We start from the raw sequence: 17373 nt of genomic DNA, 5'->3' as shown, positions 1-17373 counted from the left end.
TTTGTACAGGAAACAGGCTGCTTCAGTATGAAAGAAGCAATGAATGCAGCACCTGCTCATCAGCCCTCATGATAAGTAGCTAGGACAACTTTCCAGTTCACAGAAGTAACAGAAAGTCTTTTTTGGTTTATGAGCAGGGAAGGCAGGAACGTTTTGAAATCACTATTTATATAATTGCCCTGATATTTTTTCACTGGATGCTCAGGGAAAAATACAAAAATTAAACAGCAGAAACCTAAAAATAGAATACATCGAAATAGTATAAACATGTCAGCATAGTTTTAGGGATCAAGGACATGGATGCAGCACTTCCTACAATTTTTTCAGTCCCCAGTGGTATGCAGTAATGCACACAGCTTCCAGGGATGGGCAATCCATACAGCTGGCTTTTCAATTGCAGTGTGAGGGTGATCAAGGAAAAACAAGATACTTGCCTTTGCTAAAGAAATATACTGTTGCTACCTATTCAAGTTTTGGAATATTTCCATTTCTGAATCTAAGGTCTGGGCCTGGTTAACGGAACCTGGGAAGGTGTGAGGAATTTTTTAAAAAAAAAAAACTAATCTCTCATTACAAAAAAATAGTACTGTAATATTAGTTCCAATAGTTGTTATATTTGTCCCCATTGCTTACTCTAATTAAACCATTTTACTATACAAGGAAAATATTCCAAAATCTGCTTAATGATCTCTGGTATTACATAAAGTTTGATTAAATAATATCATTCAAGAACAGTTTCCTTCTCTTTTGTATATTGTTAATTTTGAATACGATGAAAACTACACATACCGAATATTTTGACTGTATTTCAACAAGGCTCCAATTATTCCATGTTCTAAATATTTTACCAAATTTGCATTAACAGACTTGCAAACCAGATTAGATCCCACAGAGGTTTACAATTCAAAACTGTAATAATGACACAATATAGATAATGGCGACTGCCTGAGAAGCAACCTGCAAAACTCTGCTTTTCTGCATGCTTGGCTATATGGGAAATTGGTGCAACACTTTAACAATATCAGCAATGCCAAAGTTCTTCTAAAACAGAAAACATAAGAATGAAAAAGATTTAAAACAGACACTATTTTTAGAAAATCAAATTTAAACTAATCTTTATGCCATAGGATGCATTTGTTGGAGAACCAAACAAACAGGTTTTATCATTGTGGATAATGAATCAGTGCCATTCTGGACATGTTAGATCCTTGATACTTTTTTAACATCAACAAATGAATGCAAATATTGCATAAAGCATCAGCCAAGTGAAACACTTGTAGCTCTAGAACCACACTGTTTTCTGCCTGGAAAGAGCATTCATTTGTACCTAAAACAGAGATGTCTGACAGTTGGCAGTGCATGGCAGTAGGGTAGTCATTTCTTGCACCGACTACAGGAATATACTGCTTCCCAGATAGACAGCTCATTATTGGAAGGATGGAGGGCTGGACTAGAAATGGTACTCCAGGTGATTCTCCAAATGGTACCTGCTGCAATCTGCTATTGGAGGTTTATCAAGGGGTCATTATCCAGGAGAAGGCACTACATTGGTTTTGCCTCTGTTCTCTCCTTCCCACCCACTATAGTCAGTCTGAAGAGATTCTGACACTATCCTTTGTTAAGAACTTCAGTTGCTGCTGATTGATGGAGTCAAAGACATTTTAATACGTACATCTTGTTTCAATTGTAACATTGTGTGTTTCAACACCACTTGGTACTGTCCATCACAATCAGTACCTGGGATATCAGGCAAAGACAACATGCTGGGAGGGAAGTTCATATAAGGAAATTCCATGCAGTGCTCATTTAAGGTGATTTGGGTACATCAGCAGTACCACTATGTTGGTGGCCACAGGCTGACTGACATTCATATTATCTGCTGAGTTAAACTATATTCCATCCCCAGGATACCCAGTAAAGTGGAATGGTTTTCCGCATTAGAAGACTGCCTGCCCATACCACTAAGATATACCCACCTAGTTTATGCCCAGTGTATGGAAGAGGAAAGCAATAAATGCTATGACTTTCCATGCCAATAAAGGTATTTGGATACTGAAATGTTATGACTTGTGCTCAGCAGTGTCAGTATCCCATTCTGTCTCACATCATGTCATGGATATAAACCATTACATAATACATTGAAATGTCAACTATGTTCAGATATTTTTGCAATGTACTGCTTACTAGAAATGAATGCACATATAGGAGGGCAGTCAGGCTGACCAATCTAGTGAGAATTGCTTAAAGCATGGTTAGAAAATGGAAGGGGGTATTCTCCACCTGTCTCTTTATTTAGTACATTTTAAAATCTTTCCTTTCATTCAGTAGCTTAGACAGCACATATCAGTGTCTCCTTCACACAATAACTTTGTGAAGCAGGCTACAACTGTGTACCCAAAGTCACCCGAGAAGCTATATGGCAGACCAGGGTTGTGACTCTGAGTCTCCTAGAACTCAGTCTGGCATTCTAATCACTACACCACACACTGGTTCTCACCTTGGCCAGTGAGACATGTGTGTTCAGGTGAGGCCTTCTTTTCAGTTCCTGACACTGTTTTAAAAGGGTGTTCCCTGATGCAGGCAACTTGTTCAGATACCCATATGGACAAATTGTTCTGTAGCATCACTTGGGGCAGGTCTGTTACACTTCAATGTATAAACATATGGGTACTGCACCTGCACCAAGCCCAAAGTTGGAATCTTCTAGAGATATCCCCATTTTTTTTGGTATGTGTTGTCCTCAGGGCTTGGGGAGTGAACACGCTGTGTGCATGCTCAGACCTGCGGAGAAGGCACGTCCCACTCAGTTCCTTTCAGGTTCCAACAAATATGGTGAGTAGGTGAAAGGTGCCAGCAGTGGAAAAGGCTGAGTGGGCATTTGTGACTGCACAGAAGACCACTTGAAGATAATCAGTTACAGGTAAGCAACCTGTTTATCTTCTTTGTGGCTTCTGTGCAGTCCCACACATGGATGACTAGTGAGTTTGTGGGGTCTTTTTTGGGGTGGTGGTACAGGCTCACCTGAAAGTACTGGTTGGATCTACATGAAAATCAACCAAAGAACTGTCTGGCTGAAGGATACATTACAACAAGAACAAACATCCAAGGAGTAATGGGAGATGACCAGGTCACTGCATTACAGATGTCTTGCAGTGATGAACCTCCCAGGAAGGCTGAAGAGGTTGAGATTAATCTTGTCAAATGTGCCCACAAGTGAGTAGGGAGTGGTTGATGCACAAGTTTGTAAGAAAAGGAGATGGTGGATATGATCCATTGTGACGAGATTCTTTGACCTTGTCTAGGTTGTCCTCAAGAGGTGGAGGTCGGAGAAATTGTTCAGTTTATGAAAGGCAGAAAGTGAGTGCTTGGCAAATGTCTAAAGAATGCAAAGCTCGCTGCCCTTTATTGGAAGGGTTGGAGAAAAGGCTGGCAATATAGTTGGCTGAGAGAGAGGAATGGTTGACACTACTTTTAGGAGAGGCAGGGTCTGGCTGCAGAACTACTTTGTCCTTATGAAAGGAGACATATGGTGGGTCTGCCCTGAAAGCTGAAAAATCACTGCAGCATTTGGCTGAAGTAAGAGATACTAGAAAGGTCATTTTCCAAGAAATAAGATGGATTGGGGCTGTGGCCATGGGTTCAAAAAGCTTCCGCATTAGTTGTGAGAGCATTTATGACAAGCTCCAATTGGTACAGTTGGTTTGATTGGTGGATGAAGTCTCAACATGCCTTTCAAAACCAACTTGGAGGTGTGGTGAGAGAACAGTGTCTTCCCATCAGTGGGATAATGGAACACAGGAATGGCTGCTAAGTGAATCTTAAGAGAGGAAAATCCCAATTCGGACTCCTGGAGAACTAGATAAAACAGCACATCAGTTAGGGAAGTGGATAAGGGATCCAATTGTCTACTGGAGGTGTAGGAGGAGAAGCATTTCCACTTAGCTTCACAAGTTTTTTCAAGTGGCTAGTTCCCTCACGTTCAACAGAATATGTGTTGTACAGCAGAAGGGAAGTCTATGGTCGAAGGTACCATGCTATTAGTTTGAAGAAAGCTGGATCCAGATGGAGCACTCAACTCCCCTGTTGGGAGAGCAAGTCCCAAGCTTTTGGTAGATACAGAAACTTCCCATGTGAAAGTTGTAGAATGCTATGAGTGGTGGAGTTGGAACCACCAAAATAGGTGATGGTGGTGCCCTCGCTATAGTTGAAGGGGCGGATGGTCTCACATCAATGGGCTGAACAGCTGAGTTGGAGAGACCAGAGATAAGAAGGGGCAGATGGTCCCACATCAATGGGCTGAACAGCTGAGCTGGAGAGACCAGATATAAGAAGGGACAGTTGCCACTGATGTTGGTGAATGAGTGTGTTTTATCTTTTTCTTCTTGGTCAAATGAACACTTGGCTGATACTGTCTTAGGAATCGATTATGTAAAAGACGATCCCGACAGATCCATAACCTTGGATCCTGAACCTGATGGAATCAATTAAGTGTTGTGAGCTGAGGATGGCATTGTAGGTGATTGAAAAAGATGACCCTGGAATCTGAGGGTACAATTTCAATGGGCCTGATGAGTGAACTTCACAAAAAGACAGAGCTGGTGTCCATCAGAGGAAGGGAATTTTTTGAAAAAATCTGTGCCTCCCATACACGACTACCCAAGCCTCACAGGTGGAGGGAAGGGGAAGAGGGGGGAAGGGGGAGACACAGACTAAATGACAAGATGAACAAATAGATTTTTTTTTTTCAAATTGCAAAGGAAACAAAGACAGAAGAGAAGGTAAGAGAAAAAGAAGGGCTACAAGCAGTGAGGATGAGAAGAATGATGAGGTCAGGCTCTGGCGACAGTTAAGGAGGAACTGAGTGGGAGACACCCTACCCTCAAGTCTGAGCAGGTGAGGAGCATGCTCACTCCCCAAGCCCTGAGAAGAATGTGCATCACAATGGTTGGGGATAGCTCTAGAAAATTCTGACTTTGGGCTCAGTGCAGGCACAGTACCCATGTGTACGACTGTACAGAAGTCATAGAGACCTATTGCTTGTGAAGATAAAATAATCTGTCTTTGAAGTGAAGTCAATCTATTACCTACACAATGCCACGATTCCCAAATTTTGTTCACTTTTTTGTTTTAGGACATTAAAGTGAGCAATACAAAAACCACAGCAGTCATTTTTTGAAAGAAAGGATGCAAGGCTACAGAAACAGCTATTTTTTGTGTTTTATATAGCAATTCTTTTTCAGTGTTGTTCAGATGAGAAAGCTTGTCAGACCTCTTTGGTAAGTATCACCCATTCCATAAAAGTGACACTATTACTAGCAGAGAAGATGCTGCCCTCCTGCCCTAAAGCAAAGTCACTGTCATTATTTGACAGCTGGGGTAATATGGGAATATGTTACACAGGCAGGGAAATAACTTGACAAGATTGCAGGAGAGTTGCATGGTGTATTATGAACAAAATGTAAGTAGACTATCAGTGGGACAGAAATTTTTTATCATATCTACTATGTCTATATAATAGTGTTTGCACTTATTGGGAACAAATCACATGTCTATAAACATTCAAGCAACAATATTTGAAAAACTGATATTCAATATTTTCATTATGAATGATACAAAAACTGCTATTAGAACTAGAGAAATACCAGTGCCCTTATATACAAGAGCTAGCTTGCAAGACTGCCCCTAGTAATTGTCAACCTTGGCTTGAACAAAGCAATGTGAACAAGGACTGCACATTCATAAAACACTTGGCAACAACACTATTCATTTTGTGTCAATATAATTAACAAATGGGTACCATTCTCTTCAACAAAAGATAATACATTACTTATTAATCTGCTGCTGGAAAGGGTACTTTCCAGTTCTGATTTCTCTAGTAGCCAAGAACCAAAAACATAATGATATCTCATGGCTTGAGTATGTAAACTAAACCACATGATGAGAATTGGACTCAGTGGATAAAGTAGCAGGAAGTGTGGCAATTCTGGAATTCAGAGAAAGCAAGTGCAGAATTCTTGGCACTGTTTCCAACGGAGGGAGGAGAGAGAGAGAGAGAGAGAATATGTGCATCCATGCACAAATAAGTTCATGCTGAAGTCATGTTCCAGAGAAGTGCAAGAACAGCAGAAGGCTGCCTGCATGATGCTATGTTCACTTTTTCCATAGTACTATTTGAGGCTAGATCTACACAGTTATTAGATTACAATACTGACCCACTGACAGTTATATCTGATTGTTGTATTCGGAATTCCTTTCACTGTAGATACAAGTAATTTTTATTAAATTTGATTTGGACTGAGCTAAAGTCTTTGCCAAATGCACTCAAACCCATAACAAACTAAATGTACACTATTCATTAATGTTTCAAAAGGGTGAATTTTAAAACAAGCAGTCACTACATTTTCATAAAACAATTGTCACCAAAAGCAAAGTGGCATGCTGTAGGGTACTTATCTTGGATTCTGACAACACAAAAGAGCATAAGCTGTCTTCAAATGAAAATGAACAAACAAATGACAAACAGTAACATGAAAGAGCCACAAGGAGGCCTCATAAGACAATTTTAGGGTACCATTTGCTCATTCAGATGCCATAAAATTTGTCCATGCTGAAAACAATGCAACCTAAGATTTTATCATACCCAAGATTTATAGTTCTCAAGAAGAAATGCTGTTGGTAAGAAATCCTGAATGACTAACAGACCATTTTAATTCATGGTACACAGAGAAGCAGCATTAGCTAAAAGGCCTCTTAGCAATTCATCATGAATTTTAATTCACCCAAGGACTGAACACTGCCTCAAAATTGTGCTCAGGACTCATGTGTGCAGGTTACACCACACAGTTAAGTATCTACACCAACCACTGTATGTGCTTAAAGCAGACTGATTTGATTAATAACCAATATTCAGCACAAAGCATTATCCAATTTGGAAAGGTAAATGCAACTTAAAACTAGCAATTTACCTTATGCTTTTGGATGTCCATAGCTACTAAAGAAGTTTAGAAAATAAATTATTTGAAAAGCAGATTGGACAGTGAGGTTCTGTCTTTCTGAAAACAGATTGTTTCAGCAATGTCACACAGAATACTAAAAAAGCAAGACATCAAATCATTACAGATAAATCCACTGAAATAACTTAAGCATAGTTTGCAATAGCAAGTGACATTTATCTTAGGTTTCAATTAAGTTTGACATATTGTTAAATGTCTGTTCATATTACAGTTAGTCTGTTTTTTTACTAAACTAAAATATCCAGAAGACAGGTTTCTTTAAAGTAAAATGGTCAAGCAGTATCAAACAATTCAGTATATGCATTCCACAAATATTTATTACTAAACTTTAAAAAGTATAAATCCTTCATTTGTTAAATGGGTCACCAAAACTTTCTAGGAAACTTTGGTCTAGCAAAAACAAGCAAGCAAGCCAGCAAGCCATTCTCAGTAATATTAAACAAAACCAGCTAGTAGTGTGGCTTTTCAATAGCAGCAGACTCACTTAATAAAAAAAGTGGTGGGTTCATATACAATCCAGAAGTTGTGAAATATTTCCTAAAGGCTTTGCACTTGCACAAGACTCATGAACTTACTTTAGAGGATGTAGAATCACACTCTTGACAAATCCACCCATAGCCAGTTTGTTTGGGCGACTTTTTCAAGGGAGGGTCCAAACAGCCAAAATGATAGCAAAGCCTGCACTCATCACACCTGCATAAAAATAGATATCTTTCTTCAAAATTTGGCATCAAAGCTATTATATATGGCATTTTTACAATTCTTTGCTTCAAATATTCTAAAAATAAAATTCCAGCAGAGGCATAAACACGATGAGAACTTTCTGAAAGGCCTGTCAGCCATATAACAAAGTAGTCTGCCATTTTAGTCAACTAGAACATCCTGATACCATACATATTTCTATTAAGAATATGATATAATAGCCAGAACTGGTCCTGCCACTAGGCAAACTAGGCAGTTGCCTAGGGCACCGACCTTCTGGGGGCGCTAAATTGGGTGCTTCTCAGGTCACTCAGCGACCTGGGCTATCCAGGTTAGGGAGCAATTTCAAGTTTTGTGCTTTTCAATTTTCCCACAATTTATCTGTTTTTGTAAATTGGTTATCAGTGTGGGGAGGGGCACCAGAAGTTAGCCTTGCCAGATGGTCTAGGGCTGGCACTGATAGAAGTTTTTCAATAAGAACTACACTGTAAAGTAACTTGCATATAAGCAAAAGCGACAGCCATTGAAGTGGAAGAACTTCAACTGCACACTGGAACCTCTGTGTGACAGACTTCACTGCTCAATAAAAGGGTTATTTATTAAATTTTAATATTGTTTCCATTACAATGTCAAAATTTGTGGAAGAAAGCAGGCATTCCTGTGGATGTGGAAACTACTACACCTACAATCTGCCCCCTTACATATTTTGTAGTATAGTTAGTACACATGGGCCTAAGGAGAAGGGGTCAGAGGGGCTTGCAGGATTTCCATTATGTAGCCAATGTCTGGCTACCACATATTTACTTATTTTTGAACCCCAATATTGCATAAATGTTCCAAGTTCTTGAAAAAGTATAGAAGCCTAATTTGAACTCTTAAACTTTCTGTGGTGGTGGTCTTTTAAGCAAGACTTTTGATAATTTCTGTGCAACTCATAAACTAGAATTTTTCGTGTCACCTTTTTTAAAATGTCCTGTCCTCATGTGCTTAGCAGTAAATCTTACAAAACTGTGGGGTTTATTTCCAATCAGCATTCAGAGGTCAGCCCAAAGAAGTATTTACATTATACAGCACAAAACAACATGTTCAAGAGGAAGAAAAATAATTTTATATCACATTGAAAGAAATTATTCTTACAAGCACCTGTTTTCACTTCATTTGCATATATCCTATTTTTATGAATTAATGAGCATGTATTTTCAAAACAAATTTAGTCAGATTTCTTCACATAAAGGAAACAGCTAAGTAAATATAAAGCTTAATACTGTAAGCAAGAATAAGTTATTTTAAATGTGAATTTCATTTTATACCAATGAGATAATAGCTTTTAAATATTTTGAAATTATATATTATAGTAAGTAATTCATGACAGAGACTACCTGAAAGGAAGATGCTTTAGCAGAACCTCATGGGCTTTCTTTGAGAAAAGTCTGGATACTTTCCTCTCCAAAGTTATCCTTTGTGTGTGTGTGGAACAGAAGGATTAACAACTGTTTATACAATAGGAGGATATCTCTGAAGACTTTAAAGGGGACATGGCTTGCATTTGCCACCAAAAAAAAAAGGAACAAGATAAATAGTCTTCACTCCCTTCCTTTTTTACTAATCTTTATTATGGGAAGATTTTTTATTACCATCAACATGAGGGAAGTGTTCTAAAAATGGTGCTGAAAAACATGCTAAAGGCAAATAGCTCAAGTAAGTGAAGAGAGCCAAGCCATATTGTACAGGAATACCCAATCGTTCCACAATCTGAACTAAGGATAATTTTGTTCCCAATTCCAACCAACTGTGATTGATCAAACATCATCTACTAAGGCTCAAGCAATTTTTTCCAGGGTAGAACTCCACATCATTCTATATTCATTCCCAACATTTACACCAGAGAAAAATAAAAATTAGATATGTTGGAACAGAATAAAATATTAGCAATGTTTTCTTTAAATACAATTGTTAGCAGTTTCTCTAGACAGTGTCCACTGGCAAAGACATAATAAACACAATAAAATCTACTTAGTAGTTAAATTCCAGCTTTTAAATAATAGAGAATGGTGAAAAGGTCCAATGATAGCAGCTATTGGATCAGGACATTAAACCAAAGCAAAAAAAAAAAAGTACAAGCTGGCAGAAAATACTTTTCACAAACAAAAATACAGAACTGAGGTCAAGTATCTCTGCACAGCAAGAGAAGTGTATTAGATACTTCCATACCTGAAACACGTCTGCTTTATTCTTTATTAACGTGAACTCCATCTGCTCATGCCCTTGGAAATCTTTCAGCAGTAGAGCCTGCTGTGTTCAAACCCCACATAACTCTGTATTTTCCTGTTCATAATTAGCTAATTATGCTCTAATCAATACTGTAGATCCTGATTTTACAATGTAAATCAGATAAATGAGATAATGGCTGGGGGTCAATCTCATTCTATTTACAAAGCCTAGTGCATACGTCCAATTTCATTACATCACGCTTACCTGCACTGGAGGGAGTCTTATCAGCTGGCCTGCAGAAGTCTTAGAGTGAACATGGGGGGAGAGGGTTCTCTAAATTAAACACTGAAAAAAATGTGCTTACACTTTGTAGTTTTGTAAGTCACCGTAATTCATTGTAAAAATCAATGCTCTAAAGAATTTTAAAAATCACTTTGCATTCATAAGATAGCCTGAAACATTTTAGTTGTAAAATGTTGTAAATGCTTAGTTGTAAAAGTAATTTACCTAAAACAGTTTATTAATAAATACAGTCGTTAAAGACTTTACAAATATTACTTCAAAACCAGAACTATCATTTATGTACCACTTAACACTGTCTGCTATGTCTTTCTCAAAAGATACGATTTTAAAGAAACCCTAAGTAAGTTTTGAATACATGCAAGCAGTACACATTACAGTGACTTTATGATGAGATATGAGACTGAAACAATTTGAACTGCACATTCTCACATTAGAATACCTGACTGGGAAGGTTTCTAAACTTCTAAATTATCAAACGTTGATTTTACACTACTGTAAGGTTTATAGGCACAGTCCAGCTTGTGGAACAATGAAAAACAGATATTTTGAGCCACAAACCTAAGAAAGGACGCCATTTCATGTCTCCAATCACAAGTAGTGGTATAAATAATTATTAGGTTTTTGTTAACATTTAAAGCTGGCACTTGATGTTTTCCTTAACTGAACTATCTTACCTCTACAATTGGGTACAAAAGATGGAATTCAGCTCTGACTGACCAGCTGGGGTCCTCTCTACCACAACCATTTCTAGATTCCGTTCGTGGGAAAGGGTGGAATAAAAATTAACCAAAATAAAATAAAAATAAAATCCACATTTCCCCAAGTTTAGTACCTGTTTCCACTGTGATCCATCTAAATATTTGTTGGAACTTAGCACTAATAAAGAAATAGGTCAGACCGTCATCACAACATATATACCAAGTGCTAGTTTTCAGCAGTATGCATACTGCTTTATCTGAACGCAAACTCATGCATCCTTCTTTATGGTAGTTCCTTCTCAAAGTTTGATCACTTGAATTAAATAAGGGGGGAGAGGAATCTACCCACCACACAGAGAAAACCAACCATTACTTCTTATTACTAGATGTAGTCTAGTTCCTACTGTTCTAGAGGCTGTAAATTAATCTATCAAATGAACTAGTAGCAGTTTACATTATAACACAAAAGATAGCTGTTTTCAAATGTGATAGGCCATAAATGGAGAAAGTATGTAAACATCTCCACATACAGCTCAAACATCCTTCTTTGCAATAGTGCACAGCCTACAAATGGGTAAAAATGGGTATCTATGCCCATTGCAATACTGAAATATGTGCTGTCACAACTATTGTGAAGACTGCTTTTCAGAAAGATAAACTTTCATCAAACAGTGAAATCCACTGTTAGACAAATGAACAGTGAAGGATACACAATTTAAAAAAGAGCACTAAATGAGCAACTTATCAACCATGGAACAAAAGTAATATATAAGCCAACTTATTTATTCCTGCCCCTTGAGAATTCTACAGGTACTATGATGACATCTATGCAACTGTTGCCATTCACCTCATCCCTGTATGGAAAATCTATTTACAAAAATATCAACTTCTTTTAAAGAAAATATAACGTAAAATACCCAAAATCAATACAGGAATGCAAACTGCATGAACACATACAGAGCTCCTCTGTTTGCAAAGAATTACTAGATCAAAACATACAGACAAAATAATTCATTATTTTAGTGATTTTTCCCTTAAAGTCAGTGATTTATTTATTTATTTATTTATATTTCGATTTATATCCCGCCCTTCCCACCGAGGCGGCTCAGGGCGGCTCACAACGCACAAAACTTACATAGGTTTGGCTTAAAAACAATTACATAACAACAGTTAAAACAATAAATTAATAAAACATAGGACATAAAAACCAGCGGTCTGTCAAAATGCAATTCTAGCGCCATCCAAAAATTCTCAGTGTCAATTAGTTGTTGTAGGCCAGCCAGAAGAGGACTGTCTTACAGGCCCTGCGGAACTTCCCTAGGTCCCGCAGGGCCCTCACCTCTTCCGGCAGCTGGTTCCACCAGTAAGGCGCCGTTACCGAGAAGGCCTGATCCCTGGTGGATTTCAGACGGGCCTCCTTTGGCCCAGGGATTACTAGTACGTTCTGCGAGCCCGATCTTAGTACTCTCTGGGGAACGTGTGGGGAGAGACGGTCCCTAAGGTAGGCAGGTCCTAGGCCATATAGGGCTTTAAAGGTAATGACCAGCACCTTGTACCGGACTCGGAATATTATTGGCAGCCAGTGCAGATCCCGAAGCCTCGGCCGAATGTGCTCCCATCTTGGGAGCCCTAATAACAGCCGGGCGGCGGCATTCTGCACTAACTGCAGTTTCCGGGTTCGGCACAAGGGCAGCCCCATGTAGAGGGCATTACAGTAGTCTAACCTCGAGGTGACCGTAGCATGAATCACCGTTGCTAGGTCGTCGTGCTCCAGGAAAGGAGCCAGCTGCCTCGCCCGCCTAAGATGAAAAAATGCAGACTTGGCAGTGGCTGCTATCTGAGCCTCCACTGTCAGTGAAGGCTCCAACAGTACCCCCAGACTTTTGACCCTGTGCGCCACTGTCAACGGCGCCCCGTCAAAGACTGGTAGGGGGGATTTACCTTCCCGGGCCACAACGACCCAAGCAAAGGACCTCTGCCTTCGCGGGATTCAGCTTCAGCCCACTCAGCCTAAGCCACCTAGCCACCTCCTGTAACGCCCGGTCCAAGTTTTCTGGGGCGCAGACTGGCAGGAGTCAAGGACAGAAGTGTCCTCCAGGAAGCTCTGTAGCTGCAACGCCACTGCCCTCTCAATAAGTTTGCCCAAAAAGGGCAAATTCGAGACCGGCCGATAAGGTGCCAATTCGGCCGGATCTAGCGGGTTTTTTTTTCAAGAGGAGACGGACCACCGCCTCTTTAAGCGCTGATGGAAAATGCCCCTCCAATAGGGATCTATTTATGATATCCCGTACAGGATATCTCAGCTCCCTCTGGCAGGTCTTAATAAGCCAGGAGGGGCACGGGTCCAATTTGCAAGTTGTTGGGCGTGCAGATAGGAGGATCCTGTCAACTTCTTCCAGGCTAAGAGCACCGAAGCTGTCCAGAACACAATCCGAAGACAGGCACGGAGGCTCAGGTTCGCTAACTGTATCTAATATGGCAGGGAAGTCGGAGCGGAGCGACGTGATTTTATCCGCAAAGAAATCCGCAAAAGCCTCACAGCCAATTTCCAATTCGTTAGAATTTGGTCTGCCCTGTGGCAGTGTTGTAAGAGTCCGAATTATATTAAACAGTTGTGCCGGGCGCGAAGTTGCAGACGCAATCTCGGCCGCAAAGTATGTTTTCTTTGCGGCCTTGACTGCCATCTCATAGGACTTCATAAACTCTCTATAAGATGTTCGAGTCGCTTCGTCTCGAGTACACCGCCATTGCCTCTCTAGTCGTCTGAGTCCCCGTTTTAAATGCCGCAACTCCTGGTTATACCAAGGTGTCGGCTTTAAACGAGGGCGCAGAGGACGCCTAGGTGCGATCTCATCGATGGCCCCGGAGAGCCTGTCGTTCCAAGCCTCCACCAGGTCATCTAGGAAATCACCAGGGGGAGCAGGGATCCCGCAGGGCCATCAGGAACCGTTCTGGGTCCATCAGGCTCCGCGGGCGAGCTAAAATGTGCTCGCCGCCTAAACGGGCTTGGGGTGGGACATCCACACGAGCCTTGAGGGCATAGTGATCTGACCATGGCACTGCTATAGAAGCAAGACCGTTCACTAAAACTCCCGCCGCGAAGACCAAGTCTAACATGTGCCCCGCCTGGTGAGTGGGCGTTGTAACTAATTGGGAGAGTCCTAGTGTCGCCATGGAAGACACCAGGTCCATCGCCTGATTGGAGGTCGCGTCATCGGCATGAACATTGAAGTCACCCAGGATCAGAAGCCTCGGGTGCTCCAATGCCCATCCTGCTGCGGCCTCCATCAGGGATAGTAAGGCGCTGGTCGGTGCGTTAGGCGGTCGGTACACCAGCCAGATCGCCAACCCCTCCCCAACGTCCCACGCCAGACCGGCACATTCAATGCCCTTGATCTCCGGGGCCGGGAGGGCCCGGAAGGAGTAAGCCTCTCGTATGAACAATGCCACCCCTCCCCCCCGCCCGCTAGTCTGCGAGTGGTGAGAGACCGAATATCCTGGGGGAGCCATCTGGGAGAGATCTACGGTCTCCCCATCGCGCACCCAGGTCTCGGTCACGCATGCCAGGTCCATGTCCTGCTCAAGCAGGAATTCCCGAAGGATGGAGGTCTTATTATTGATGGGCCTGGCATTACATAACACCTATTAACTATTACTAACAAGGTATTTGTTAATAACTTTCTCATATTAAAAAAACAAATACATATTATTAAATGCACAGGTGAAGTCTAAATTATGGGCTGCAAATGTATGCATTTTGTATCTCTTCTGTAAAAAATGGTTTAAAATCAATACTATGTAAAGAATGCACAATTCTAGGGGCATAATGATCTATTACATGACCATCAAACCACTGAGATATCCAACCTCTTTTCGACTGATCCTTTGTACAGTTAAATTCCGTGTTCATCTGAGTGTCACCATATTGACAAAAAGGCCTATTTCAAACACTGTAACTGATGAAATCAAGTTATTTTATTGAACAATCCAAATATTGTATAACATAATCTCTAGCCACAACCATTTCAATACACCAATTCGTAATTAGCTGATTTACATCTTTCATTTTGTATGTTCTGGTTAAGAAACATATTTTAAAACGGGGGGGGGGGGCTTTACAAAATACTGCAAAATATTACTATACTGCCATATATCACAAACTTCCAATACCAACAAACTGAGAAGAACTCACATGGAGAATTTTCTACAAGTTTCTTTGCAATGCTGAAAAGCCAAAATACCTTCCAGTTTACAATGCAGCACCTTTTATTTTCAGTGGTGAAAGCAAATGCAATGAAACTGTAGCCCCCTCCCCATATGGGTAATACATCTTGGATGAATTGCAGCATATATAGTCCAGAGACAGACATTAATGCACCTATGTACAAACTTCTTTCAAGCAGGGCAGAATTAAATATGGAAAGAATAGACTTTTGCTGTGGAAAGAAATATCTGTTTTATATTTATATTAGAAGTTTGGCAATTGTGAATAACCAACTGTTATTTGACTAGAACTCTGCAAGAATTGTTCCTTTTTTGGGAAGAAAGCAACAGTCTCAAAACTCAGAACACAGAAACCCCATGAAGACAGCCTCGCAGGGTTTGATGTTTTTCCCTCTATCATAGCTACTTAACTAGAGAGAAATGTGGATTGGTTTTTGCTCACTTGGTAAATTTTGAAATGAAACAAATTTGTTCAGACTAATATGAACAAAATCGCTTCTCCTATAGCAAGTGTGAAATGTTTTACACATCTCACTGCACCTCTCTGAACAAAAAAGAAGCCTTTTACATATAGTTACGCAACACATTATTTTATATAGGAGTATATACTTATTAAGAGGCACAGAAACAGAAAAGCTAACAAATGACAAAGTACTGCTTTTTCCATTCAATATCATGACAAATAAGTATGAAGTCCCATAGGCTCCTGTCACTCTTCAGTGAGTCCAAGTACTGTACATCATCATTTGCCAAGGAATCACAATGGGAGATGAAATTACTTAATAGAACTATTCTGACAAGGCATTTATCCAGTATTTCCCAGCAATGCACGTATCAAATATGCCTGATTAGTATAAAGAAAACAGCAAGTGAATTAACTGCCTTGTCAGTTCATGTAACATACCAATTGGTTATATTCTATAAGACCTGGGACAACTAGTAATACAGACAGGATAATATATTGTTTCCCTTTGATTTGTGTCCTAGTGAAAGTCTTATCCTCAGCTTAAAAATCACATTTATAAAAGAAGTTTCCAGGACTGCCTCCGAGGACGAGTTGTGGCAGAGCAGAATCTCAGGAAGAGTATCTACACAGTAAAGTGATAAGAAAAAAACATTAACATTTACCAATCTTAGCAGTTCTTTTGTCTCATGAAACATTTCAACATCGTAACAGATTTAGCAAGTAACAATTTAGGATTAATGCCACACTTTTAAATGAGTCACAACTCACTTGTTCAGATACCTGAAGAACTAAGCAGTGACTCATGAAAGGTCATACTACACCACAAATTTTGTTAGTCTTTAAGGTGCTACTGGACTCTTGCTCTTTTCTATTGCTACAGACAGATGGCCACCCATCTTGATCAGACGTCCAAAGTGCATGTTATCTGTCAATTATCTATTTCCCTCTGAGGGGGAGAGAGAGGTAGAGAGAGGGGGAGAGAGAGAGGGAAAGAGATTTTTTTAATGTAGAAAGTGGTAAAATATCAGCTTTTTGGTCCTAGAGCCAGTGTGGTATACTAGCCTAATGCTGGACTAGGATCTGGGAGACCTAAGTTTGAATTGCCCATAGAAGTTCATAGAAATTCACCTTGGACCAGTGTCATTCTCAACGAACCACACAGGGCTGTTGTGGGGATAAAAATGGAGGGAAGGAGAATAGATCCCAAATTCTCCCAAATGGGAAAAAGGCAAGATACAAATGAAGTAAAGTAAAGTAAATATAAAATAAGCATGACTATAACAAAAGATCCATGCTTATATCCGTACATATATGGCATACTGATATTGTGACCAACCAGATGTAGCAAGTATTGACTAAGAACAAAAACATTTTAACAAAAATATTTTAAATAGGTCATCTGGCTTGTTGAACATACAGCAAATGTAGAGATATTAGGGCCAAAGAATCTGCCAGGAAAAATTTCCTCTCAAATTTCCCATGGAAAAACTAGAAATTTTGAACTTGGAAAGCCACTCTTATGACATATTTTACTTTTTAGAGAGAATGAAATACTTTTTAAGACAAGTTGTTACTCAAAATTTGTAGTATGGAGATTTTTTGAAAGACAATCTACAGCATTACATACTAAGTCCTGTGTATACTGTAGTCATACAATTTTCAGTGTTTACTGTTTAACTATAACTATTTTGTCTGGTATGTGTCTCTGTGTGTAAAGTACTGTCACACTGCAACCAACTTATGGCAACCCTGTACA

General features: G+C 39.9%; 1 protein-coding gene across 10 annotated transcripts in view; it reads right to left on the bottom strand.

Moving 5' to 3' along the window:
- The window catches only part of LOC132590533 (PHD finger protein 14-like), a 169335-nt gene that overhangs the window by 63249 nt on the left and 88713 nt on the right, over positions 1–17373 (bottom strand). For 7 of the 10 annotated variants that reach the window (XM_060263452.1, XM_060263456.1, XM_060263454.1 and 4 more), the window contains one exon: positions 7589–7706. In XM_060263452.1, the coding sequence (XP_060119435.1) occupies positions 7589–7706 (118 nt within the window). Of the gene's footprint in view, positions 1–7584; positions 7707–14885; positions 16240–17373 lie in introns of those variants that run through there. The other 3 variants (XR_009556700.1, XM_060263460.1, XM_060263459.1) reach the window with 2 other exon arrangements.

This window comes from Heteronotia binoei, unplaced genomic scaffold (assembly GCF_032191835.1).
Source record: "Heteronotia binoei isolate CCM8104 ecotype False Entrance Well unplaced genomic scaffold, APGP_CSIRO_Hbin_v1 ptg000154l, whole genome shotgun sequence".
NCBI classification, from domain to species: Eukaryota; Metazoa; Chordata; class Lepidosauria; order Squamata; family Gekkonidae; genus Heteronotia; species Heteronotia binoei.
The sequence above is the reverse complement of the archived record's forward strand: the minus strand, read 5'-3'. Positions and strand labels throughout refer to the sequence as shown.